Source organism: Pantherophis guttatus, chromosome 4, assembly GCF_059756535.1.
Source record: "Pantherophis guttatus breed Tessera chromosome 4, ASM5975653v1, whole genome shotgun sequence".
Classification (NCBI taxonomy): Eukaryota; Metazoa; Chordata; class Lepidosauria; order Squamata; family Colubridae; genus Pantherophis; species Pantherophis guttatus.
In genome coordinates, this window is record NC_142066.1 from 24,169,864 (window position 1) to 24,195,754 (window position 25,891).

At 41.8% G+C, this 25,891-nt stretch overlaps 1 protein-coding gene across 1 annotated transcript; it reads left to right on the forward strand.

Moving 5' to 3' along the window:
- Nucleotides 1–1,607: 1,607 nt before the first annotated feature.
- On the forward strand, nucleotides 1,608–18,210 carry LOC148113913 (vomeronasal type-2 receptor 26-like). The gene is made up of 6 exons (XM_087893536.1): nucleotides 1,608–1,750; nucleotides 3,691–3,982; nucleotides 4,694–5,548; nucleotides 7,794–8,021; nucleotides 14,031–14,157; nucleotides 17,281–18,210. The coding sequence occupies exons 1-6, from the start codon at nucleotides 1,608–1,610 to the stop codon at nucleotides 18,201–18,203; spliced, it is 2,568 nt and encodes an 855-aa protein (XP_087749662.1). The 3' UTR covers nucleotides 18,204–18,210.
- The last annotated feature ends 7,681 nt before the right edge of the window (nucleotides 18,211–25,891 follow it).

Consider the following 25,891-nt stretch of genomic DNA (forward strand, 5'->3'; position numbering starts at 1 on the left):
GGCAAGAAACAATGGATGGAAACTAATCAAGGAGAGAAGCAACTTAGAACTAAGGAGAAATTTCCTGGAGGTTAGAACTAGAAGACCTCTAAAGTCCCTTCTAACTCTGTTATTCAGTCATTTTTTTTTATTTCTGTGATTCTGGTACTTTATGAATAAAAAATATAAATAATATTCTTTCAAGATACCTTGAGGACAGAGAAAATCCTCCTGAAATATGTACATACATGCTACAAATGGTCTAAGACAGTTCCACTAATGTACTTGAGTCACATGTGATCAGGTTATATACCTTGAACCATGATAAGATGGACCTGGAGACACAGAACGTGCCCCTTCATTGCTCCAGAATGTCCAGAGAGAGACCAGAGGGACCCTGTTCTTGAAAACTCACACAGGTTCCTACAGACCCAGAGGTGCTTTTTACAAAAGGCAATTGGATTTTCTTCTTCTTTTTCTTCGAAAACATTTTGCTTCCCATCCAAGAAACTTTTTGGATGAAAAGTAAAATGTTTGAAAAGAAAAAAAATAAAAATAACTCCAGATGCTTTTTTAAAAAAAAGAAAAGAAAGAAAAAAAACCACCTTTGGGACAATCATGATTTGGATGATTGAGAATCTCCATAAATATCTTCCTACAGAGAGGTGGGCTTCACATACTGTAGCAACCGGTTTGCCCAGCACCGGAAATGTGAGCTCACATATGCGCCATCCATGCGATGTCAACCAATGCGGCAATTTATTTGGCATGTGATGTCACAAAACACAGCAATTTGCTCATATGTGCTGTCTGCACATACATGCGACATCACAAAACATGGCAATTCACATGCACACGCCATCCGCACATGCATGCGATGCCAAAAACACAGCAATATAGGACAGGATTGCAGCTGGGCAGGTGGGCGGGGGCAGGCCAACCCGCAAGTGGCCACTACCGGTTCGCATGAACCGGTTTGAACTGGCTGAATCCCACCTCTGCTCCTACAGACTTTCTTTTTTTTCAATGTGACAGTTTTAGCAAAGCAAGAGGCAGAACTGGTAAGTATTTTTCTGAATTAGGAGGTTGTGAGATGAGAAGGGAAAACTTATCTGACTACTAATCTGTTTCCTCCTCTTTTAACCAACATACAAAACTCAGTTTCCAAGATCTCAAGATCATTTCTATCTTGCCTGATGAGGAGCTACCAAGAGATGAGTTTGGACTGTACAATTTCTTCAATTGGAAGAAGAGCTGAATAGCTTGGCGAAAGGGATTCATCCACCTTGTAATTATCTAAATTAATTAATTAAACTTGTTTTTAGGGAAGGCATAGAACCTAGGGAGACTTAATAGTTTAAAATTAACAACAACTCCATGAAGCGCAGTAGGTTGCAGTATGAATCACTCAGATGATAATAATTGTAATCTACAACTTTAGTTATGCTTAAAACCAATAGAGGTTCTTTCATTGTTCCAGGCAAAGTGTTGTGATGATGGAGATGTGGCTGCACTGCTGTGATTGGAGCCAAATTGCTTCAGCATTCAAAGAGACTCACATACTTTGCCATTGGCTTTTATTCTCTCTCCTTGCCCTCCAAGCTTCTTTTAGCAAGACCTTCAACTCCATGTGTCGAAACAAAGAACATTTGCAGACTAATCTCCCAGCTCTCTCCAGTGAGATCGTCATTGCAGAATTTGTGTCTACTGCATATCCTGAATGGTCTTTCCTCCACTTTATGGAACGCCCAGTAGGGTCTTTGAAAGGAAGGCAAGTACTCCTTTGAAGAAAACTGTGATATGCCTTTCAAGGTTTTTTTAAATTGATTGTATTCAGGATATGTTGTTTAATTCCTTAATTTTAGAAGAGAATAAAAAATGGTTGAGCAAGACTCTTATTTATACTTCTGTCTTGATTAATGATATTTCAGGTGCTGGACTATAGCTGTTGAATGTTGCCTTGCAGGCATGGTTTTTCATGTGCCTCTTTTACACATGAATTCATCGGCTCATAAGAAAAACTCACAATTTTAATAACATTGTTCCTCTATAGTTTTTATTTTGTATGCAAAAGGGGAAAAAAACCCAGTCAAAAATATTTAGCATTTTAATAAAAGTTATAAATGTAACTCTTACATCTTCAGTACTTGGATTGTCATTAACAGTTGGCACAGTCCATCAGTTTCTGTCATGCAGTTCCATTGCTGCCCTACATATATGAAACAATCCTTTTGATTGCATTAAAACACAGTTTTATATTTCTCAAAATGGGATGCACAACTGCCCACAGGATTCTTAAGTGTGTTTCAAACTCTCCACCTCAACCTTCCTCACTTCTGGAATATCTTAAGTACTGAATTTTAAGAATCAAAGCTTTTTCTTCAAAGCTTCTTTAGTTTTGGTTGCCACATTACTCTAGAAAGAGTGCAAAGAACAGCAGCCAAGATAATTAGGGGATTGTACTGCAGGCTAAAACATATCTCTACATGGGGCTCCCCTTGAGGTGCACCCAGAGGCTCCAACTTGTCCAGAATGCAGCCGCACGGGTGATTAGGGAGCGACATGGCGCTCACATGTAACACCTCTCCTACGTGAGCTGCACTGGCTCCCGGTGGTCTTCCGAGTGCGCTTCAAGGTGTTGGTTCTTACCTTTAAAGTGCTCCATGGCTTAGGACCTGGGTACCTACGAGACCACCTTCTGCAACCGATAACCTCCCACCAACCATTTAATAAATTTAATAAAATGAAAATGAAATGAAATGAAAACCAGTACGCTCCCACAGAGTGGGCCTCCTCAGGGTGCCGTCACTAAAGCAATGTCGACTAGTGGTTCCCAGGGGGAGAGCCTTCTCTGTGGGGACACCTACCCTTTGGAACAGGATACCCCCAGGGATACGAATGATCCCAGATCTCCGTACTTTCCGTCATGCATTTAAGACCTTTCTGTTTCACCAAGCCAGGCTGGCATAAATTTTCAAATTGTCTAAATTCTATGCTGAGGATCTTAACTGATGAGCCAAATTGGTTTAATTATTTTAAATTGTTTTTATTTCACAGTTTTATATGTATGTTATTCTGACTGTTCACCGCCCTGAGTCCTTTGGGAGAAGGCCGGTATAAAAATTAAATAAATAATAATAAAAATAATAATAATATGAAAAATTGTTGCAGGAATTGGGAATATCTAGTTTAATTTTTTTTAAAAAAAAGAAGGACTAGGGGAGACATGATAGCAATGTTTCAATATTTAAGTCACAGAGAAGTGGGAGTCAATCAATTCTGTAAAGCACCTGAAGGCAGGACAAGAAGCAATGGATAGAAACTACTCAAGAAGAGAAGCAACCTAGAACTAAGCAGAAACTCCTGACAGTTAGAATAATCCATCAGTGGAATGATTTGCCACCAGAAGTTCTGAATGCTCCAACACTGGAAGATTTTAAGAAGAGATTGGAGAACCACTTGCCTCAAATGGTATAAGGTTTCCTGGCTGAGCAACAGTTGGACTAGAAGACCTCCAAGGGCCCTTCCAACTCCATTATTGTGTTTTTTCTTTTTCAAAGAAGTGCTTCAGAACATGAGTGCTTCCTTTATTTCTCTAATACTCATTAAAGCAGAGAGATATATCACTTTAGGCATTATGAAAGATGTCTGTCTAAATTTAATTATTGTCAGATTCGAAGATGATAGAACTAAATGAAATTCTTCTTGCAGCTTATTGCCTAAAAACTTACAGCATATCCTAGCCTTCAGTTTTGCCATTCAGGAGATCAACAGGAATAAGAATTTGTTACCCAACATCACCTTGGTCTCCAAGATATATGAAAATGGTTTTCAGGCAGTGAAAGCCTCTGAGAACCTTTTCATTCTCCTCTTTGTGGAAGACCGCTGTCAACTCAATTATAGGAAGGGAAAGGAGCAAAACATCATGGCTGTCATTGGTGATCTCCCTTCCCATAACACCATCCAGATGGCCAACACCTTAAATGCCTACAAGATTCCACAGGTAGGTATCTGGGCTCACATAAATGCACAAGAAGAAGGAAAGGGTGGTAGTTTTAAAATATATATATCTGAGGAAAAAAAGTGGAGGGAGCCTTCAAGAATAAGTAAAAGTATTGGGAAGTCATTTTAGGTAATTTTTATTTATTTATTTTGCCAGAGAAATGCAGTGCATCTTTTATCTTCTGGTTCTCACCCTTCTGGCAGCCATTCTTAATTTATATTGTAGTAGTGTCTGATGTTGTCTCTCCATCTTCTGGGTATGCCTCATGTTATTTGACTTTCTCTCTTTTTGTTTATGCCACAACAATTTTAAATATATTTATCAGTAAAGTAATAGATACGTTATCCTTATAATATAAAATGCTAGTTGAAAGTTATTTGAGTGTCACTGTGGGTAATTAATACTGTCTAATCCTTAATGAATAAGCCTCCTCTCTTGTGACTCATTCCTATCTGCTGTCTATTTCTGCTTAGCACAATGAAAGATTGAGATGACTGTCTAAAAAAGGATGAATGAAATGCTAATGGTGGTTTGGTTGCAAGAGCTCTCAGGAAAGACTTGTTGATCCCCAGATTTAATATTTATCTCTCCCATTAATGATTTCTTAATGGAAATAAGATGTAAAAGAAATATGCTTCCTTCTTTCTTTTTGACATCTCTGCAAAAAGATTTCCTAGCCTAAAGTACATCATTATTATTCCCACTCTGCAGCTCAGTTATGGCACTTTTGACCTGGCATTGAGTGATAAACAGCAGTTTCCTTCTTTCTTCTGGATGACTCCAAATGAAAACCTCCACTATGCTGGGATTATTCAGCTCTTGAAATATTTTGGATGGAATTGGATTGACCTGCTCATTCCAGAAGACACCAGTGGAGAGAGATTTCTCAGAATTCTGAGACCAAAATTCATCCAGAGTGATATTTGTATTTCTGTAATTCAATTTATTCCAAGATTGACAGATTATGACCCCAGTACTTCACGGAAGATTAATCTAGGTAAAATAGGGCGTGTCCTCTGGTATAGTAAAACCAAAGTAATATTAGTTTATGGGGACATTCAATCTATAGAAGGCTTACGAGTAATTCTTGAATACTATGAACTTGATCACAGGCTCCCAATAGAGAGGGTTTGGGTCATAAGTGCTCTCTGGGATGTCACTTCTGTCTTTCAAGCACACAAATTCACCCCATTGTCTTTCAATGGCAGCTTGTCATTTGCACAACACACAAATAGGGTACCAGGCTTTCAAGAGTTCCTTGAGAAGCTAAATCCATATAACTCTAAAGTGCATTTCCTACCTGTATTCTGGGGTGCCGTATTTATCTGTTCATTTCCAATAAAAAGTATACAAGCACCAGCTAAAGGAAGCTGCACTGGAAAAGAGGATGTGCGGAGTCTCCCTGGAACTGTCTTTGAAATGGAGATGTCTGGCCAGAGCTACAGTATTTACAATGCTGTCTATGCTGTAGCACATGGTCTCCATGCTATGTATTCATCCAGAGCCAGGCAGAACACAAGAGGCAATGGAGAGAAGTGGAATTTTCTGAAAGTCCAACCTTGGCAGGTTAGTAATGATGCCTTTCAATGGGAACATAGCCATAATAATATAGTAATTTCAATACTAATACTATACTTTTACTAATGAAAGCACATGTCCCAGGATAATGATGCGAGATCGAATTTGGGTCGGTCAATGGGACCAGAGATTTACTCATCCGAGCTTTCAGACTCATGCTGGAGCCCGTCTTTCGGAAATTTCTCTCTACTGAAATACCTGTTTTGGGCTGTTATGTGAGCCGTGTTTATGTGGTTCTATTGGCTGATTGGTGTGTTGATGGCTGACAATTGGCTGTCATTTCCTTGTGCTACCAAGCCCTCACCTCCTAATCTTTGATAATCTGGTGGTAATTCAGCATTCCTGTTAACTGACAAGGGGCCATTTCCCAGGATTCAATCGTTTCCCTGCATGGCCAATGATCTTAGTTTCTACAACATTAAATGTGTGTCATTTTTCACTGCAATCTGTGGCTACCAATGAGTTCAGGTCTCCTTATCTGACTGCTTGCTTGTGTTCTTGTAATCTGGTGCTTAGCTTCCTCCCCATTTGTCCTACATAGTCACGGGGCAATCCATTTAGGGGATCCAGTAAATTACATTGGAATTATCTCCCATCTCCAAACAGTCTTTACAATGCATAATTTGTTCTTCTACGGTAGCCTCTAGTCAATGTGCAATGCCCAATTGCAGATCTTGGAAGCTGTAGTCTACTGCTTCTGAAATGTTTTTGATGTATTGCAGGATGTGCTATATAGTTGATCTTTTACCTTATTTTTTCTTTTCTCACTTTTTCTTTTCTGGTGCAAAAAATGTTGTCAATTTGTCAAAGAATGCAATAAGGTTTCTCTGGCATGATCTTTTTTTTTTTTTTTTTTTTTTTTTACAAACCCAGGTTGTCTTCTAGTTATGATTTTTTTTGCCTCTAGGTGTTCACAGATTCGTTCCAAAAGATAATCATCTTTTCCAGAATCTTCCCAGGGGAAGGCTGAGGTCAGGCTGATAGGTCTGAAATTTCCTGGATTTATGTTTTTTCTATTTTTTGAAGATGGGAACTACATGGGAACTACAGAACTACAGCTATTTTCCAATCCTCTGATAGTTCCCAGCTACTCCAGGATTTTTGAAAGATATAGTTCATTGGTCCTGAGATCATGTCTGCCAGTTCCTTCAGAACCTTCGGGTGTAATCCATCTGGTCCTGTTGATTTGAATCCATCTAGGGTGGATTTACCATTCTCTTATCTATTTTAAGTTGTATTCCTGATTTGTTTTTCACGGTTCTGTTTCTGATAGGCTGGGCTGTTCGTTCCTTTTGTGTAAAGACAGATGCAAAACATGAATTAAGCAGTTCTTTCTCCCTGTTGCTCACCTTCTTGCCATTTTCTCCCATTGGTGGACCAATCGTTTCCTTGACTTTTTCCTTGTTTTTTGCATGTTAAAAAAGGTGGGGGAGTTTTGGTGCAAGATTTGGAGCCTAAGCTTTTCTGATTCCATCTTTGCAGCCTCTAGTTATTTGTTAGTATCCTGCCTTAACTGGGTGTCCCTCTTTCCATTTTTCGTACTTGTTCTTTTGTCTTTCAAATTTACAGTTTTTAGTTATCTATAGGATTGGTGGTAATCTCTGAAAGTGCTTATTCCCTGTAGCAATTTTGATTTTTATTTACAGATATTATCTTAGATATATGGAAGTAATTTTTTTCCCAGAGGCCTTCTTCTTCCTTTCCAATCTTCACTCCAAAAAAACTCTCAAATCCAGTAAAAGGTTACCATTTTTGCAGCATTTTGTAGTTGAGTAGAAGAAGAAAAATTCACTAAAGTAGAGAGAAGGAAGAATTTTGCAAAATAATAATAATAATCGATGAAATTGGAAGGGGTAGAATAGAATGACAATACTGTCGTTCTCTAAGGTATGTCTGATCTAAGCATTTACAGAAGTTATGGACTGTTCATCTTTAAGCAGCCACTGGAGATAAGGAGTGTCGGAGTGGCCAGGATACCCAGTAAATGTTGGAAGAATATTTTTCTTTGAATCTATCCATAAAGGAACATCAAAAGAATAATACTTAAACATAAAATATAGTCCTGCAAAATAGAATTATGCCTTTGGAACATAAAAAAAAATACTATTAACTCAAAGCTTTGGATGTTCATTAAAAATTAGTTGAGCGCCATTTGGTAAATCCCAGCATGGAACTCTACTTTCTATTACCTGCTATTGGCATAAATTTCTCACTTATCTCTCTTATCTTTCAGCTTCGTTTATTTCTAAAAAACCTCCATTTCAACAATAGTGCTGGGGAAGAAATAGTTTTCAATGAGAATGGAAACCTGGCAGCAGCATACAATATCATCAACTTGATTACTTTCCCCAATCGATCCTTTCAGAAGGTCCAAATTGGACGTATTGAACCTCAGAGTTCTCAAAAGGAAGATCTCACCATAAATGCAACTACCGTTGTATGGAATCCCAAATTTAAGCAGGTGAGTTAAACAAATCAACCAACACATGGCAATATTTTTTCAATTTCTGGGATTTAAAACCAGTAGTCTTAGAGTGGTTTAAGTGTGATTTGTTATTTTCTTAATGATGTTAGAACACTTTTGCATCCTGGAAAAATGAAGAAGTTCTCAATTCTACATTGCACTTTCATATTGTAGGGAAAGAGCTCACTGGGATTATGGAAACTCTGGGTTCAGTGGCTCCTTAAGAGCTTAGAGAGGTGGAAGATTCATCTTTTGAAAGGTAACACTGAAGGGAAGATTTATCTGTCTTCTTTAAAAAAATATTAAAAATTACAGTTACAATAATACAAACAAGAAAAGGAAAGATTTTATATAGAGCTAGATAGATGATAGATGAGATAGATGAGATGATGAATAGATAGATAGATAGATAGATAGATAGATAGATAGATAGATAGACAGACAGACAGACAGACGATGGATGATGGATAGATAGGTAATAGATAGATAGATAGATAGATAGATAGATAGATAGATAGATAGATAGGAGACAGAGATATATGATGGAAGATAGAGAGAGAGAGAGAATGGATGATAGATGGATGATGGATGGATGGATAGATAGATAGATAGATAGATAGATAGATAGATAGATACATAGATAGATAGATAGGAGACAGAGATATATGATGGAAGATAGAGAGAGAGAGAGAGAATGGATGATAGATGGACGATGGATGGATGGATGGATGGATGGATAGATGGATGGATGGATGGATAGATAGAGATAGACAGACAGACAGACAGACAGACAGACAGATAATGAATGATAGATGGATGGATGGATAGATAGATAGATAGATAGATAGATAGATAGATAGATAGATAGATGATGGATGGGTGATGGATGATGGATGGATGGATGCATGCATGCATGATGGATGGATAGATAGATGGATGGATTAGATAGATAGATGATAGGTAGATAGATAGATAGATAGATAGATAGATAGATAGATAGATGATAGATAGATGATGATGATAGGTAGATAGATATAGATAGATGAAAGATAGATAGATAGATAGATAGATAGATAGATAGATAGGCAGACAGACGATGGATGATGGATAGATAGATAAATAGATAGATAGATAGATAGATAGATAGATAGATAGATAGAAGACAGAGATATATGATGGAAGATAGAGAGAGAGAGAATGGATGATAGATGGACGATGGATGGATGGATGGATGGATGGATGGATGGATGGATGGATAGATAGATAGGATAGGATAGGATAGATAGATAGATATAGATGATAGATAGGCAGATAGATAGATAGATAGATAGATAGATAGATAGATAGATAGATGATAGGTAGATAGATATAAGATAAAAGATAGATAGATAGATAGATAGATAGATAGATAGATAGATAGATAGAGGATGTATGATAGATGAATGGATCAATAGATGAGAGAGAGAGTGAGAGAGAGAGAAAGATGATGGAAGATAGATAGATGGATGGATGGATGGAAGATAGATAATAGATAGATAGATAGATAGATAGATAGATAGATAGATAGAGGATGTATGATAGATGGATAGATAGATGAGAGAGAAAGAGAGAGAGAGAGAGAAAGATGATGGAAGATAGATAGATGTTTGTTGGACCCGTGCCCCTCCTGGTTAGTGCTGGCTTCCCGGGAGGTGACGCGAGGCTGGCTCCAGGGGATTATAAATGCTTCATTGAGTGAGGGTGTCTTTCCCGCCGCCTTGAAAGAGGCGGTGGTGAGACCTCTCCTCAAGAAGCCTTCCCTGGACCCGGCAATATTGGCTAATTATCGTCCAGTCTCCAACCTTCGCTTTGTTGCGAAGGTTGTTGAGAGTGTGGTGGCACGACAGTTTCCCCGGTACCTGGATGAAACGACGTATCTAGATCCGTTCCAGTCAGGCTTCAGGCCTGGGTACAGCACGGAAACGGCATTGGTCGCGTTGGTGGATGATCTCTGGAGGGCTCGGGACAGAGGTTGTTCCTCTATCCTGGTCCTATTAGATCTCTCAGCGGCTTTTGATACCATCGACCATGGTATCATGCTGCACCGGTTGGGGGGGTTGGGGGTGGGAGGCACCGTACTACGGTGGTTCTCCTCCTTTCTCTCCGACCGGTCGCAGTCTGTGTTGACAGGGGGGCAGAGGTCGACCCCGAGGCCCCTTATATGTGGGGTGCCACAAGGATCGGTCCTCTCGCCCCTTTTGTTCAACATTTATGTGAAGCCGTTGGGCGAGATCATCCGTGGTTTCGGGGTGGAGTACCATCAGTACGCTGACGACACCCAGCTGTACATCTCCACCCCGGACCACCCCAACGATGCCCTTGAAGTGATGTCCCGGTGCCTGGAGGCCGTACGGATCTGGATGGGGAGAAACAGGCTCAGACTCAACCCATCCAAGACAGAGTGGCTGTGGTTTCCGACATCCCGATATAGTCAGCTGGTGCCATCGCTGACTATTGGGGGCGAAGTATTGGCCCCCACGGAGAGGGCTCGCAACTTGGGTGTCCTCCTGGATTCACGGCTGTCTTTAGAAGAGCACTTGACGGCCGTGACCGGGAGGATTTTTCATCAGGTTCGCCTGATTCGCCAGTTGCGTCCCTTTCTGGATCGGGACTCGTTACGCACGGTCACTCATGCCCTCGTCACCTCCCGTCTGGACTATTGTAACGCTCTCTACATGGGGCTCCCCTTGAGGAGCACTCGGAGGCTCCAACTGGCGCAGAGTGCGGCCGCGCGGGTGGTGATGGGAGCGACGTGGCGCTCCCATGTAACGCCTCTCCTGCGCGAGCTGCACTGGCTCCCGGTGGTCTTCCGAGTGCGCTTCAAGGTTTTGGTCATCACCTTTAGAGCGCTCCATGGCTTAGGACCTGGTTATCTACGGGACCGCCTGCTACCACCAATAGCCTCCCACCGACCAGTACGCTCCCATAGAGAGGGGCTCCTCCGGGTGCCGTCGGCCAAACAATGTCGACTGGCGGCCCCCAGGGGGAGAGCCTTCTCTGTGGGGGCACCTACTATCTGGAACGAGCTCCCCCCCGAGATACGGAGGATTCCGGATCTGCGTACCTTCCGTCGCACGCTGAAGACGTTCCTATTCCAGCAAGCCGGCCTGACCTAAACTTCTCCTCTTTTAAATGGGAATTTTAAATTTGGTTTTAAATTATTGGGGTTTTAAATATGGTTCAGCCAAATTTATCTAACTTGTTTTATTTCTATTTTAAATTTTGTATTTATATGTTTTATTTCATGGCTGTTCACCGCCCTGAGTCCTTCGGGAGTAGGGCGGTATACAAATCTAATAAACAACAACAATAGATGGATGGATGGATGGAAGATAGATAATAGATAATAGATGATAGATAGATAGATAGATAGATAGATAGATAGATAGATAGATAGAGGATGTATGATAGATGGATAGATAGATGAGAGAGAAATAGAGAGAGAGAGAGAGAGAGAGAGAAAGATGATGGAAGATAGATAGATGGATGGATGGATGGAAGATAGATAGATAGATAGATAGATAGATAGATAGATAGATAGATGGATGATAGGTAGATAGATATAAGATAAAAGATAAATAGATAGATGATAGATAGATAGATAGATAGATAGATAGATAGATAGATAGATAGATAGATAGATAGATAGATAGATAGATGATAGGTAGATAGATATAAGATATAAGATAAATAGATAGATAGATAGATAGATAGATAGATAGATAGATAGATAGATAGATAGATAGATAGAGGATGTATGATAGATAGATAGATAGATGAGAGAAAGAGCGAGAGAGAGAGAGAAAGATGATGGAAGATAGATAGATGGATGGATGGATGGATGATAGATAGATAGATAGATAGATAGATAGATAGATAGATATAAGATAAAAGATAAATAGATAGATAGATAGATAGATAGATAGATAGATAGATAGATAGATAGATAGATAATAGATAGATGATGTATGATAGATGGATAGATAGATGAGAGAGAAAGAGAGAGAGAGAGAAAGATGATGGAAGATAGATAGATGGATGGATGGATGGAAGATAGATGATAGATAGATAGATAGATAGATAGATAGATAGATAGATAGATAGATAGATGATAGGTAGATAGATATAAGATAAAAGATAAATAGATAGATAGATAGATAGATAGATAGATAGATAGATAGATAGATAGATAGATATAAGATAAAAGATAAATAGATAGATAGATAGATAGATAGATAGATAGATAGATAGATAGATAGATAGAGGATGTATGATAGATGGATAGATAGATGAGAGAGAAAGAGAGAGAGAGAGAGAGAAAGATGATGGAAGATAGATAGATGGATGGATGGATGGAAGATAGATAATAGATAGATAGATAGATAGATAGATAGATAGATAGATAGATAGATATAAGATAAAAGATAAATAGATAGATAGATAGATAGATAGATAGATAGATAGATAGATAGATAGATAGAGGATGTATGATAGATGAATGGATTGATAGATGAGAGAGAGAGAAAGATGATGGAAGATAGATAGATAGATGGATGGATGATAGATAGATAGATAGATAGATAGATAGATAGATAGATAGATGTTGTATGATAGATGGATGGATCGATAGATGAGAGAGAGAGTGAGAGAGAGAGAAAGATGATGGAAGATAGATAGATAGATGGATGGATGAATGGATGATAGATAGATAGATAGATAGATAGATAGATAGATAGATAGATAGATAGATGATGTATGATAGATGGATAGATAGATGAGAGAGAAAGAGAGAGAGAGAGAGAGAAAGATGATGGAAGATAGATAGATGGATGGATGGATGGAAGATAGATGATAGATAGATAGATAGATAGATAGATAGATAGATAGATAGATATGATAGATAGATAGATAGATAGATAGATAGATATGATAGATAGATAGATAGATAGATAGATAGATAGATAGATAGATAGATAGATGTTGTATGATAGATGGATGGATCGATAGATGAGAGAGAGAGTGAGAGAGAGAAAGATGATGGAAGATAGATAGATAGATGGATGGATGAATGGATGATAGATAGATAGATAGATAGATAGATAGATAGATAGATAGATGATGTATGATAGATGGATAGATAGATGAGAGAGAAAGAGAGAGAGAGAGAGAGAAAGATGATGGAAGATAGATGGATGGATGGATGGAAGATAGATGATAGATAGATAGATAGATAGATAGATAGATAGATAGATAGATAGATAGATAGATAGATAGATAGATAGATTGGAAGGCTGGCTGGCTGATTTTCCCACTAATGAGTTTATCTGACCTTTTAGTCAATGTTTGAATCAGGTGAGACACAAAGCATGAAAAAGGTCATCATATCTATTTTCCAATTCAGGCTAATATAAACATCCCATTTCCCAGGCATTTTGCAGGAAATATTTTTTTTGCCACTATCACATTTTGCTTCCTATAGCCAATTTAAAAATCCAGAGACAACTGCTGGCCATTTAGAGATTCAGTGGTTTTTTTTCTCTTCCTTTTCCCAGAATACTTTTTCTGCAGGCTTGTGTATTTTAAAATACAGGCAAGATTCGGCTATTTTGCTATCCCATTTTATTGTTCATCACAGAATACTAGAGATGGATATATACCAGTCCTGGGTTCACCACACTTGGATCATTCTCCTAATTGTCAGATGGTTTTTTGATAGCTGAGTATGTTCAGAAAAAGGGAGGTCACTGAAGCTGGGCAATTTGCTTGTTTTGCTTCATCCTGTACATGGAAAATGAGGATACCACTCTTGAGTAGCAACGTAACACAACAAGGATACTTGGAAAACAATAACATTATTAGAAATTACAAGAACCTGGGTTTTCTGGATTTCTTTAAAGAGAATTACTGCTGACTGATTGATTCAAAATTATAATCCGTTTAATTTCTTATTCTTGCCATTCCCATTAGACTCCACCTTCTGCCACCTGTGTAGAAAGCTGCCATCCTGGGTACCGGAAATTGATTAAGGAGGGAAAACAGGTTTGCTGCTATGACTGTGTCGAGTGTTCAGAGGGAAGCATTTCCAGCACGATTGGTAAGAAAACAATATGGATTATTTCTTTAAAAATACATTATGCTATAACCAAGTTTGGGTTCTTGAATATAGTTTTAAACAAAAGCATAGATTGATTGGGATTTCTCATTAGCCTTGTTCTCTTCTTTTTTTAAGTAAAACTTTTCTTTATTTAATCTCTTGCTCAGGAAACATGGTCTATTGCAGTGGTGGGATTCAATTTTTTTAACAACCGGTTCTGTGGGCGTGGCTTAGTTGGGGGGGGTGGCTTGGTGGTCATGTGACTGGATGGGCATGGCTAGCTGATCATGTGACCGGGTGGGCGTGCCTATGTGCATAGGGACTAATCAGAGGGCTGAAAAAAGACATTTCTGACTGACCCTCACACTTTTGACCGGTCCTCGCACTTATGATCATCCTCACATTTATGTCCATTGTGGCATTCTTAACAACCATGTCAGTCATTTCACCACTACTTCTCTTTACCATGGTGACAAGATAGGGCGCAAAACATAAAATGTGAGGACAGTCGTAAGTTCAAGGACTGGTCAAAAGTGCGAGGACTGGTCAAAAATAACTTTTTCAGCCCTCTGAGTAGTCCATATGCACATAGGGACTGAAAAAAGTGATTTCTGACAGGTCCTCGCACTTTTGACCGGTCATCATTTATGCTATCATTTATCTTCTAGTCCAGTGATCTCCAACCTTGGCAACTTTAAGCCTGGCAGACTTCAACTCCCAGAATTACCCAGCCAGCGATGCTGGCTAGAGAATTCTGGGAATTGAAGTCCACAAGTCTTTAAGTTGCCAAGTTTGAAGACCTCTGAGCTAGGGCTTTGGGGTCAGCCTTTGGGGAGGGAGTCCCATTCGGAGAGACCCCCTGCCTCTCAGGAAGCATCAGGCCCAGGCAGAGAAAGTTGCCAAGGTTGGAGATCTCTGGACTAGAAGACCTCCAAAGGTCCCTTCCAACTCTGTAATTCTGGTATTGGCAAGCAAGCACAGTTAAGCTACTTAAATCCTCCAGAGCAGGAGTCCCCAACCTTTTGGATCTCAGGGACCACCAAGTTCATAATTTTAAATTTCATGGACCATTAATACGAATCCAACGCGCCGCTTGCTGAAGCACCTGGACTCCCAGTGACGGGATAGGGTCCTTCAGGCACTCTCCTCCCTCTTTCTCTCTCTCTCTCCCCTCTCTCCCCCTCTTTCTCTCTCTCTCCCCCCTCTCATTCTCTTTCTCTCCCCCCACTTTCTCTCTCCCCCACTCTTTCTCTCTCTTTCTCTCTCACACTCTTTCTCTCTCTCTCCCACTCTTTCTCTCATTCTCTTTCTCTCTCCCCCTCTCTCTCATTCTTTCTCTCTCCCCCTCTTTCTCTCCCTCTCTCCCCCACTCTCTCTCTCATTCTCTCATTCTCCCCCCCTTTCTCTCTCCCCCACTCTTTCTCTTTCTCTCTCCCACTCTTTCCCTCTCATTCTCTCTCTCCCCCTCTTTCTCTCCCTCTCTCCCCCACTCTCTCTCTCTCATTCTCTCATTCTCTCCCCCCTTTCTCTCTCCCTCTCTCCCCTACTCTCTCTCTCTCTCATTCTCTCCCCCTCTTTCTATCTCCCTCACACACTCTCCCTCATTCTCTTTCTCCCCCTTCTCTCTCTCCCCCACTCTCTCTCTCCCCCACTCTCTCTCTCATTCTCTTTTTCTCTCCCCCACTCTTTCTCCCCCTTTCTCTCTCTCCCCCCTTTCTTTCTCTCCCCCTTTCTCTCATTCTCTCTCTCTCTAACCCTAACCCTAACCCTAACCCTCTCTCGTTCTCTTTCTCTCCCCCTTCTCTCTCTCCCCCACTCTCTCTCTCATTCTCTCTTTCTCTCTCCCCTTCTCTCTCTCCCCCACTCTTTCTCCCCCTTTCTCTCTCTCCCCCTCTCTCCTCCTCTTTCTCTCATTCTCTTTCTCTCCCCCCCTCTTTCTCTTTCTCTCTCTCTCCTCCACTTTCTCTCTCTCCCTTTCTCTTGCAGGGGGCCAATCTGGTGTCTGCAATGGAGAGCAAAATCTAGCTTCTTCTCTCTGCTGTAAGTGCAGCATCAGGATTCCACCTTGGTATATTTGCGGCGCAAGGCAGCCCTCGTTTCCTGCCGACTCGGAGTGGTAAACAGCGTCTGGTTCGGGGAGCAGCCAGATTTTGCTCTCCATTGCTCTCTCGGGCCCCTGCAAGCTCTCATCTCTTGAGAAGCCCAACCAAAGTTTCCCGCACCACTTCAGGGAGCGCTCTTCGAGAGACAAGAGCTTGCAGGGGGCCGAAAGAGTAATGGAGAGCAAAATCCGGCTGCTCCCTGAACCAGATGCTGTTTACCGCTCCGAGTCCCAAGTTCTGCCTTGTGCTGCAAATATACCAAGGTGGAATCCTGATGCCGCACTTACAGCGGAGAAAAGAAGCCGATTTTGCTCTCCATTGCAGACACCAGATCATATTGCACCACCTCCAAAAATGCAAAAATTTCCAAATGTAGCCCTGCCCTCAATTAGCGCTCCTGATGTTCAACTGTTGTCTCTCAAGGAGGATACTTGGCCAGCCTCATGCTTGAAAGGATTCTACAGTGTAACAGCAGATGTCTCCCACCTTGGCAGCTTTAAGACTTGTGGACTTCAATTCCCAGAATTCTCCACAATTTCCCAGAATGGGCTAGGCGGAAGTTGAAGTCCACAGATTGTAAAAGAGCCACAATTGCCCAGCCCTGGACTAGGGTAGGCTGACACCGCATGGGTGGGAGGTGGGGCAGGGCGAGGGTCTGGTGAGCCAGCAATTTAGCAAACGGTTCGGTATGCTGTGAGGCCAATAAATTGCAAAAAAACACTGAACCGTTTGTTAAATTACTGGCTTGCCCGCCCCTCATCTCGCCCCGCCCCCACTATTTATTGGCAAGGGGCAGGGCAAACCAGCAATTTAACAAACAGTTTGGCCAAACTGCCTAGAAGCAGCAGAATCCCACCACTGGTCTATTGAATACAAAAATAAATTTTGAAAGGATTTTCTTAAAGCAAAAATTTTAAGAGGTTTATTCTCTCTAAAAAAAAGCTTCAAGAAGGAATAATTGCTAAAAACTTAATTTGATTCAATGTGTAGAATTTTTAGATATTCTATTTATGGTTCATAGATTCCAAGCAATGTGAGAGGTGTCCGGAAAAACAATATCCAAATGAGAAACACCATCAATGTATTCCCAAAATTATCACCTACTTATCCTACAAAGAAGTCCTGGGAGAAGTCCTGACTGGCTTTGCTGTTTCTTTTGCTGTCATCACAGTTGTGGTGATGGGGACATTCATCTTCCACCAGAACACTCCCATCGTCAAAGCCAACAATTGGGATATCACCTGCACCCTGCTCGTCTCGCTCCTGCTGTGTTTTCTTTGCTCCTTCCTCTTCCTCGGATGTCCAGGGACAGTCACATGTCTCCTCCGACAAGCAGTTTTTGGAGTTGTCTTCTCCATTGCGGTGTCTTGTGTGTTAGCCAAAACCGTCACGGTGGTTCTGGCCTTCATGGCCACAAAGCCAGGGAACCGCATGAGGTTGTGGGTGGGGAAAAGGCTGTCCGTCTCAGTCATTGTTTTTTGCTCCCTTATTCAAACAAGCATCTGTGCTGTGTGGTTGACCATTTCTCCTCCTTTCCCAGACTTGGACATGCATTCCCAGGTGGATGAGATCTTAGTGCAATGCAACGAAGGTTCGGAGATCATGTTTTATGTTGTGCTGGGCTACATGTGGCTTCTGGCCCTCATCAGCTTCACGGTGGCCTTCTTTGCCCGGAAGTTACCTGACACTTTCAATGAAGCCAAACTCATCACCTTCAGCATGCTGGTCTTCTGCAGTGTTTGGGTGTCCTTTGTGCCCACTTACTTGAGCACCAAGGGGAAATCCATGGTGGCTGTGGAAGTCTTCTCTATCTTGGCCTCAAGTGGTGGCTTATTAGGCTGCATTTTCCTGCCCAAGTGCTACATCATCATACTGAGACCAGAGCTGAATACAAGAGAGCAGCTTGTTAGGAAAAAGACTGATGTGATATCAAGGGCAGCATGAATGATACCTGAATTTCTATGATTTGGATGAAAATGTTCTGCATTCTGAATTTTATTCAGAAATAATTGTCTTCTTCAATTTTTTAATTGCAATAGAATTTAGATTTGTTAAGTGCGTGAATTGCAATAGAATTTAGACTTGTTAAGTGGGTGAGAGTGACCAAGGTTCAGACTCTCCAGACGGTCTTCACCAATGTAATTTTGTTGATTGTAAAGAAATGTTAATGGCCCTGGTCTCCGTGGATGCACAAAAAGCCTTTGACAGAGTGAGCTGGAAATTTCTCTTTGCACAGTTGAGCGAAATGGAATTCGGGGAAAGATTTACCAGGGCAATCCGGACAGTATACGCAAAACAGACAGCGAAAATACTTATTAATGGGGAGGAGTCTGAAAAAATTGATATAAGTAAAGGTACTAGACAGGGATGTCCATTATCTCCACTTTTATTTATTTTAACCCTAGAGTTATTATTGAATGAGGTCAGAAGAAATCAAGGAATTAGAGGGCTAAGAAACAGAGGGGAAGAGTTTAAGCTCCAAGCCTTTGCGGACGACTTGATATTTGTCTTGGAAGAACCTTTGGAATCGGGACCAATCCTGCTACAGGAATTGGAGGCTTACGGAAAAGTAGCGGGATTTAAATTAAATAAAGATAAAACCAAGACCCTAATTAAAAATATGACGAAGAATCAAAAAGCGCAGTTAGAGGAAGAACTAGGGATCCAGATAGTCAAAAAACTAAAATACTTAGGAATTTGGCTTTCATCTAAATGCTCGACCATTAAAGAAGACAACTACCAAAAACTACTTAGCCAAACTAAAGAAATGTTGGAAGGATGGAAAAGTTTACAGCTATCATTATTAGGTAGAATTGCAGTAGTTAAGACGTATATCCTGCCTAAATGGATTTTTCTCTTTCAGACAGCCCCAGTTTTAGTAGATACAAATTTTTTTCATTCTTTAGATCAGTGTATATGTAGATTTGTATGGCAGAATAAAAAACCAAGGATTAAATTGAAAATGCTTCAAGAATCCCCTTCCAGGGGAGGATTTGGCCTACCTAAATGGGAGCTTTATCATCAGGCAGCTGTCTTAACTTGGATCAGAGACTGGATTGCCTTGAGGAGGAGGAGAATCCTTAGCTTGGAAGGTCACAATTTGCAACAGGGGTGGCACTATTATCTGAGTCAGGAAAGGCCCAAAAAACATAAATATTTTATGGACCACTTTATTCGAAAGGTTTTGATGACCATATGGGATCGAATAAGAAATAAATTTTACCTGATGACTCCGATTTGGCTTTCCCCTTTAGAGGCAATGACACACCCGACTCTTTACAACAGAAATAAACCACTAATCTACCAAGCTCTGTTGGATCCTTCAGGCAAAGTAAAATCTCGAACTATGCTGGGGGAATTAGGCTATGAGCTAGATTGGTGGTCATACAATCAGATCCAATCTAGGACAGCTCAGGATAAAAATAAAGGAGGAATTTATAATTCTCTACAGGAACTTGATAAGATCTTGTTGGGGAAGGATGAGAAGGTATTATCCAAATTCTATCAATTCCTCTTAATGGACTGGATTGGAGAGGAGGTCATCAAAGACCCAATGATTGCCTGGGGGAGAAATTTGGGATACTCGATTGAACTTGAAAAATGGGAAGAAATCTGGGGGACAACCTTAAAATTAACAATGTCAGTTTCCTATAAGGAAAATATATACAAAATGCTATATAGATGGCACCTGCCCCCGGCTAGATTATCGAAGATGTTCCCGGGGACCTCTCCGGTTTGCTGGAAATGCAACGCCGCTATGGGAACTTACTTTCATAGTTGGTGGAGCTGTCCCCGAGCAAAAGAATATTGGGCTAGAATTCAAAAATGGATTTTAGAAATCATAGGATGTAGAATAGATTTGAACCCGGAAACGTTTTTACTAGGCATGAAACCAGAGAATTTAAACAAATCTAATTGGTATCTCGCTCTCCACATCATCATTGCAGCCAGGATCTCGTTCGCGCAAGAATGGAAATCTAAAAATATCCCATCGGAGGCTACGTTAATTGCAAAGATCATGGACTGTGCAGAAGCAGACAAGCTTACTGGACTTTTGCGAGATAGACAAGAATCGGGGTTATATAGGAACTGGGACAGATGGTATGCTTGGCTGCAAAAAAAGAAAATCTTAAGAAGAACGAAAATATTAACCTTAATGTGAACGTGGGTAAATACTTCCAGGAGTACTGCATGACGATTGAGAATTTTTTTTCTGGTTAAACCTTCCTTTCTTTTGATGAGTTAGCTTAATGGAAGTTTGTACTTTCTCCAGGCGAAAATTGATACTTTAAAACTCTATATGTATTATATTACTCTCTGCAATTCTATCCATATTATTATATTTTTTTCTGTATTTTTTAATAATTTTCAATAAAAAAATTTTTTAAAAAAAAGAAATGTTAAGTTAACCTTGATGAAGGAATGGACGTCCTGGGAAAGTAGAAAGTGAGGGGAAAAAACTCAGAGTAACTCCATCTTGATTCTGTTTAATTCAGAAAGGGTCAAAGAAATTCAGGCAGGCTTTCAAGATAGCCTACAACAACAATGGGGCACCATTGGAATAAGACAAAAAATGAATATGATTGAATAGAGACAACAGCCCATATAGGGGATTATATTGTGGATCGTAATGGCAGCAAAATATCATTATTTCTCTGCTCTCGTTGTTTCTGGAGATAGCTATTCAAGTAATGCAAATCCTTCATGGCTTCAGACCAGGTTATTTGAAGAACCACCTTGTCCCAAGGACATCTACCTGACCCACCAGAGCAGGGAGGAAGGGAGTGTTAAGGGGCTCGTCTGCTGAGAAGTCAGTCAGGCTTCAGTCAGGTTCAAAAGATCTTTTATTGAGTACATTATATTGGCATGTAGAACAGTGAAGCTAGCTCTAAGTAATTCCTGTGCTTTAGGGTAGTTAAAAGAATAGAAACTTCCCACCCACCTCGGGTGTCCCAGGTCACATTAGCCAATCAGTCCGGTGGCAGCTTTCCCCTCGGTCTCAGTAGATGTTTGTTGCCATGACCTTGGTTCTCATACTGAGCCTGGTCGATGTTTTGTCTAGCAGGTTAAGGCACCATCTTCTGACTCCATCCCCTTCCCCCAAGAGTGGCAATTGAGAAACAAAAGTGCAGAGTTGGCCTAAGTTGTTTCCAGAGTTGACAGGTACATCTGATAGGACACAGAAGAAGGATCTTCTCAATGGTGGCTCTCTCACTTTGGAATATGATCCCCAGAGAGAATTGTCCCTCATAATGACATTCTTTTACAAGGCCCTGAAGACCTGGTTTGCCAATGGGCATGGGGAACCCAGAGCGAGATGGAACCTATCAAGTGGTTTATCTGATTGATTATAATTACCAGGATGGTGGAGTTTATTGCTTTTATTGTTTATGTATTGGGGTATGGTGGGAAGCCATAAAATGTTTGTATTATTTATGTATTACATAAATAATACAAACATAGCTATCCAGATAATGTCAATGTCCTGACTGAAAGTCCATTCAGAGCTCAATGAGGAGGAACAGAATCAGATTACATCAGACTGAGGAGCTGCAGTTTAAGATCCTCCTAGAGACCATAGCTACTGTTTGATGATCAGTTGATAACTGTGGCCAGGAGTCCTTTGTTCAGGTCCCTTGTTTGCCAATTGAGTCATTCCTAGAATGGGAGGTCCCCTCAGGTAGTCACATACTCTAGTCACTTCATTCCCGCACCCCCAATTTTTATTAACATTGATTATAATACCCCATAACAAATAAAAATATAGATGAGAACAAAGAGAAAAAAGGATTATGAGGTAAAAAAAAAAAGCAGTGACCCAATTCTTTCTAGTACAGTAGAGTAGAATAACAAATGCATCGCCACCAGATGGATTAGTAACTGGCTCACCAATCATATTCAACCTATAGTCCTTAAATAAACTACATCTACATGGAGGGAAATACGCAGTGGACTACTTCAGGGCTCTGTCTTAGGCCTAGTACTCTATACAATATTTTCATAAACAATTTTGATGCTGGAATAGAAGGGGAACTCATCAAATTTGCAGAGGATATCAACCAGGTGGGAATAGACAACACTTTAGAAAGTAGGCTCAAAACAGAGAAGGATCTTGATACAGAACACACAGGTATAGAATAGGTGGTATTCTGGCTCAATAGTAATAATTGTGAGTGGGATGTGGGATTCCTGGTTTACAATCACTTAAATACTAGCCAGCAGTGTACTGCAGTTCCCAAAAAAGCCAACACAGTCCTAGGCTGCATTAATAGAGGGATAGAATCAAGATCACAGAAACGTTAGTATCTCTTTAAAATGCCTTTGTAAAACCACACTTGGAATATTGCATCCATATTTGATCACCAAGATAAAAGAAGGAGGTTGAGTGCAGAGAAGAGCAACAAATGTGATTAGGAGACCACGGGGTAAAACCTATGAGGAACGGTTGGAGGAATTCAGTATGTCTCATTTAATGAAAAGAAGGAATAAAGGTGTTATCATAGTTGAGGGGCTGCTACAAAGAAGTGGGGGTCAACCAATTCTCCAAAGCACTGAGGCGGAACAAGAAGCAATGGATGGAAGCTAATCAAGGAAAGAACCTAGAAATAAGGAGGATTTTCCTGACAATTAATTCAATTAATCAGTGGAATGACTTGCCTTTAGAAATTGTGGATACTCCATCACTGGAAGTTTTTAAAAAGAAGGTTGACAATCATTTGTCTGAAATGGTGTAGAGTCTTCTGCTTGAGCAGGGGGTTGGACTAGAAGACCTCCAAGGTCCCTTCCAACTCTGTTATTCTATTATTCAATTTTTTTTGTTTTACATTTCTAGTAAATTCAAGCCATTTCTACAGCTATAGAGTTAATTCAGCCATCAAAACACAAAGTCACTTTTTCATCTTTTTCTTGTATTTCAACCTTAAAGTCTTTCTTCTCAGATAAAAAACAGTGCATGTTTACATGCATACTCAGCTATTTATTTTGCCTCAATCCCTTCCTTCCTGCAACCATGATTTTGCCTCACCACATTCAGATTTTTTAGAAGCCATTCAAATTACTCCTGCAGTTGTAGAAACATTTTCTGCCTTTCAGCTTTCTAGCACGAGATCCTGGCAGAGGAAGGCATCCCATAATATCCTGAATCTTATAGCAATGTCCCATGCTCTAAAGGGCTGCCACAAAGAAGAGAGGGTCAACCTATGCTCCAAGTCACCTGAAGGCAGGACAAGAAACAATGGAGGGAAAATAATCAAGGAGAGAAGCAACCTAGAACTAAAGAGAAATTTCCTGAAAATTAGAACTAGAAGACCTCTAAGGTCCCCTCCAATTCTCTTATTCTGTTGTTTTCTGTTATTCTTTTATTTCTAGGATTCTAGTACTTTATGAATAAAAAATGCAGATAAGATTCTTTCAAGATACCTTGAGAACAGAGAAAATCCTCCTGAAATATGTACATAAAGGTTCCTCTCACACATATGTGCTAGTCATTCCCATCTCTAGGGGGCAGTGCTCATCTCCAAAGAGCCAGCACTATATACATTGAACCAGGGGTCAAATGCTACCAGTTCGGACCAGTTCGGGCGAACCGGTAGCGGAGATTGGGGCCGGATCACCAAACTGGTCACTATCGCTGGCTGGCCATGCCCCCGAACCGGTCCGTGGTTCGCAGTCCTGCCATTCTTCCCTGCCTTCCACATGGACTTCCTGGCATCCCTGTGGCCAGCTTGTGAAGGCAGGCAAGTGGAAGGCCATGTGGAAGGCAGGGCTGCAGGGAAGGGAGCTAGCAGCCTACTCCCTTCCCCGCAGCCCTGCCATGCTTTCCTGCCTTCCATACTGTCTTCCCGGTAGTCTCCCATGCCCACTTGCCTTCTGAGGTCGGCGTCCAGCCCGGGCCAGCCAGTGAGTGGGCAGGCAGCCCTTGATGGAGATGCAGCCACTGCTCCAGGGCTGAGAGGGCGCCGCCGCTGTGGCAGTGCTCAAGGAGGCAAACTGATGTCCTGGACAGTGCTGCAAATGCGGTGCCCTCCCAAAGCACCACTGCCACCATTTGCTTTCGTTTCTTGGTGGGAGAAGGAAAAAGTGAATGGCAGCACCACAGTGGTGCTCTGGGAGGCAGGTGGATGTCACAAGGCTGCTGCATATGTGCCCGTCCTGTTTCTGTAAAGGCAGACCCCCCCCCTTGCAGGGCACTCCAAAGAGAGGAGGGGGATGCCGCAGAAAAGGCCACCTTCCACCCAGGCCCACATGCCTCCTGTGCCAGCTCTGAGGGGATTGGGATCCTGAAGCAGCCCATTGGCTTCCCACCGGGCCACCTGCCTGCTCTCTTTGCAGATTGGCCTGGCCAACTTCTGCGTCACTTCAGGAACTCAGCCCACAAAGTCGCTTCCTGCTGGCGAAGAAGAGCAAGAGGCTCAGTCCGGGTGGCAGACCCCCATGTGGGGAGAGGGCTAGGCCCAGCTGCACCACCGCAGAGCCCGTAGCACTTGTCCTTTGGCTTGGGGGGCCATGCTTACCCAGGCAGGCCAGCGTAAGGACCGGGTTGCCACACTTATGGTTGTGCGGCTGGCCAGAGCGGGACATGGTGTAGGTGGAGAGGCCAATGCAGCCCCCACTGAGGCCGCCCTGGCTGAGCGATTGCTGCGACTCCCCAGCAAAAGGCGTGCTGGGGCCGCCTTCCTCACCGCCTCCTCCATGCTCTGCATGTGGAAGGGGCTGCTGCCACCACCTCTCTTCCTACCTTCCCTCCTCGCCTGACTGCAGACCTCCACTTACCCTCCCAGAGCATTGCTGTCATTTGCTTTCTTCCTTCTCCTACCATAAAATGAAAGTGAACAGCGGCGGTTGTTATGTATTGATACTTTTCAGCGGGAATTTCAAATCTGCCTAAGTTTCTGATTGGCTGACAGTCCCTCCTGGATTGTATATAAGGAGGGCTGCAGCCTCTGAGTTTTTGCTGAAGTCTCACTGTATATTAAAGAGCTGTTGTCACTAGCCTGCTTGTGCCTCTCGTTATTCCCAAACCACTTCATTGGCGACGAAGGTGGGATTGAGGCTACAAGAGGCGAACCAGTGAGACCCCGAGCTTCAGCTAGGCGACGAGGCGAACTACAGGAGGCATACCGAACATGTCTGCCTATGTTCCGCCCAAACCTTTTGATCCGACCCGCGAAAAATGGGTCTCATACCTAACGAGGTTTGAATGCTCGCTCGAAGCCAGCGACATGCAAGGGCTCTCCGCTAATCGGAAGAGAGCCCTCTTCTTAAGCCACTGCGGACCGGACGTATTCGAGATGGCAGAGTCACTGTGTGAGCCAACGCCAGTCCAGACCGTCTCCTGGGACACCCTGATGGCCACGCTCTGGGCTCACTACGCTCCCATGCCCTCCAAGTTCGTGCAATGTTACCAACTCAGACAGCGCGTTCAACGAGAGGGAGAACCGGTCAGCGCATACATGGCCAGCCTGAGAAAAGCCGCAACTCATTGCGACTATAGGGACTTGGACGATGCGTTGCTGGAGCAACTAATCTGTGGCGTTCGGGACATTAGGCTACAACGGCGCCTGCTCGCCAAGCCTGATTTAATGCTTGCTGGAGCCCTAGACGAGGCCAGGGCTCATGAAGCCTCCACAAAA

Bases quoted from the DNA above. Each gene is read 5' to 3' on its own strand.
- LOC148113913 (XM_087893536.1), top strand. From the start codon at position 1,608: ATGTGTCGAAACAAAGAACATTTGCAGACTAATCTCCCAGCTCTCTCC. The intron at 1,751-3,690 runs GCAAGTACTCCT...TTCTTCTTGCAG, and splicing joins GTAGGGTCTTTGAAAGGAAG to CTTATTGCCTAAAAACTTAC. The intron at 8,022-14,030 runs GTGAGTTAAACA...CATTCCCATTAG, and splicing joins GGAATCCCAAATTTAAGCAG to ACTCCACCTTCTGCCACCTG.